The following is a 1,449-nucleotide window of genomic DNA, read 5'->3' on the forward strand; positions in this document are numbered from 1 at the left end:
GCCGGCCTTCCTGGGGCTCCCTGACCGGCGCCTCCTTCCAGGCCACCACCGTCAAGTTCTGGTTCGCCACCGGGGGCGCCGGGTTCTGCCTGAGCAGAGGCCTCGCCCTCAAGATGAGCCCGTGGGCCAGGTGAGGGGGGACGGGGCGGGCGCGTCCCCCACGGGCCTGAGGCCTGGCCCTGACCGCCCCGCCCGCAGCCTGGGCAGCTTCATGAGCACGGCCGAGCGGGTGCGGCTGCCGGACGACTGCACGGTGGGCTACATCGCCGAGGGGCTGCTGGGCGCCCGCCTGCAGCGCAGCGCGCTCTTCCACTCCCACCTGGAGAACCTGCGGCGCCTGCCCCCCGACAGCGTGCCCCGGCAGGTGCGTGCGCACAGCGGGGCCCCTTGGCCCGGGGCTGGGCGTCCCACAGCCACCTGCGGGCCCCAGGGCTGGCGGGACACTGCCCACCCTCTGGGCGCCTCCTGGTGGGCGGGGCCTGTGCTGCTTCTCGGGGCAGTGCCCAGGCGGGGTGACCCCCGCAGAGCTCCTGCCTGTCCCCGCGCCCAGGTCACGCTGAGCTACGGGGGCCCAGAGAACCCCCAGAACGTGGTGAATGTGGCCGGAGGCTTCAGCCTGCAGCAGGACCCCACGCGGTGAGGCGGGAGCACTGTGAGCAGGGTGGGCGGGGCTGTGCCCTCCTGCAGCCCTGACTCCCCTTTCACCCCAGGTTCAAGTCTGTCCACTGCCTGCTGTACCCTGACACGGACTGGTGCCCTGAGAGGAAGCAGGCACACCCTACCTCTCAGGGACCCTCAGCGCCCCCAGGGCTGGCCCTGCCAGGGGCACAGGTGGGCGGCGGGCATCCTCGGGGGCAAATGCAGCCGCCTTCTGGCCCGGGGGCCCCTGAAGCCACCAGTGCTCTGCTGGGCCCCAGGCCCAGGGCCGGCCAATGACCGCAGCTCAGGAGAGTGTGCCAGTGCCCAGGAGATGTCGGGGTGCAGGTTGGCCTCTGGCTGCACCACAAAGCTTTGCTCCCACAGGAGAGGGCTCGCGGGGTTGGAGGCTGGGAGGGGGGCTTCCAGCTGGGCCTCGCCAGCGCCTGCGGCCCACCGGGGTGTTGACAGAGGCCCTGTGGACCCACAGCCTGGCACCGCCCACCCAGTGACCCAGGGCGTCCTCTGCACTCAGCTGCCCGCGGCGCCACAAGCCGAGATAGTGGGACCCTTGCTTTGGGGCTCCCTGTGCAGGGAGACCCCCCCCAGCGCATGCCTGGCGGGGAGCCCTGGCAGGAAACCAGTGGACAGGCCAGTAAAAGCCCAGCTGGGACTGGGCGGCCTGTCTTCCTTCACCCCCCACCACAGCCCCACCCCCGCCCGCGCCCTGCACGAGGGAGGGGCAGGCCTGAGGTGCTCAGCAAGGCCATTGCAGGCCCCCCACCTTCCAGGCACCCCAGCCCCCGCGGGCCT

The 1,449-nt window shown here is 72.4% G+C and overlaps 1 protein-coding gene across 1 annotated transcript; it reads left to right on the forward strand.

The window, feature by feature from the left end:
• Positions 1-11: 11 nt before the first annotated feature.
• On the forward strand, positions 12-1,443 carry RFNG (RFNG O-fucosylpeptide 3-beta-N-acetylglucosaminyltransferase; the record flags this gene model as incomplete). The annotated part of the gene is made up of 4 exons (XM_012734743.1): positions 12-130; positions 199-364; positions 551-636; positions 711-1,443. Coding segments are annotated over 4 exons (597 nt in total), but the record flags the coding sequence as incomplete, so codon positions are not given.
• Positions 1,444-1,449: the final 6 nt, after the last annotated feature.

Source organism: Condylura cristata, unplaced genomic scaffold, assembly GCF_000260355.1.
Source record: "Condylura cristata isolate star-nosed mole 26May11 unplaced genomic scaffold, ConCri1.0 scaffold00068, whole genome shotgun sequence".
Classification (NCBI taxonomy): Eukaryota; Metazoa; Chordata; class Mammalia; order Eulipotyphla; family Talpidae; genus Condylura; species Condylura cristata.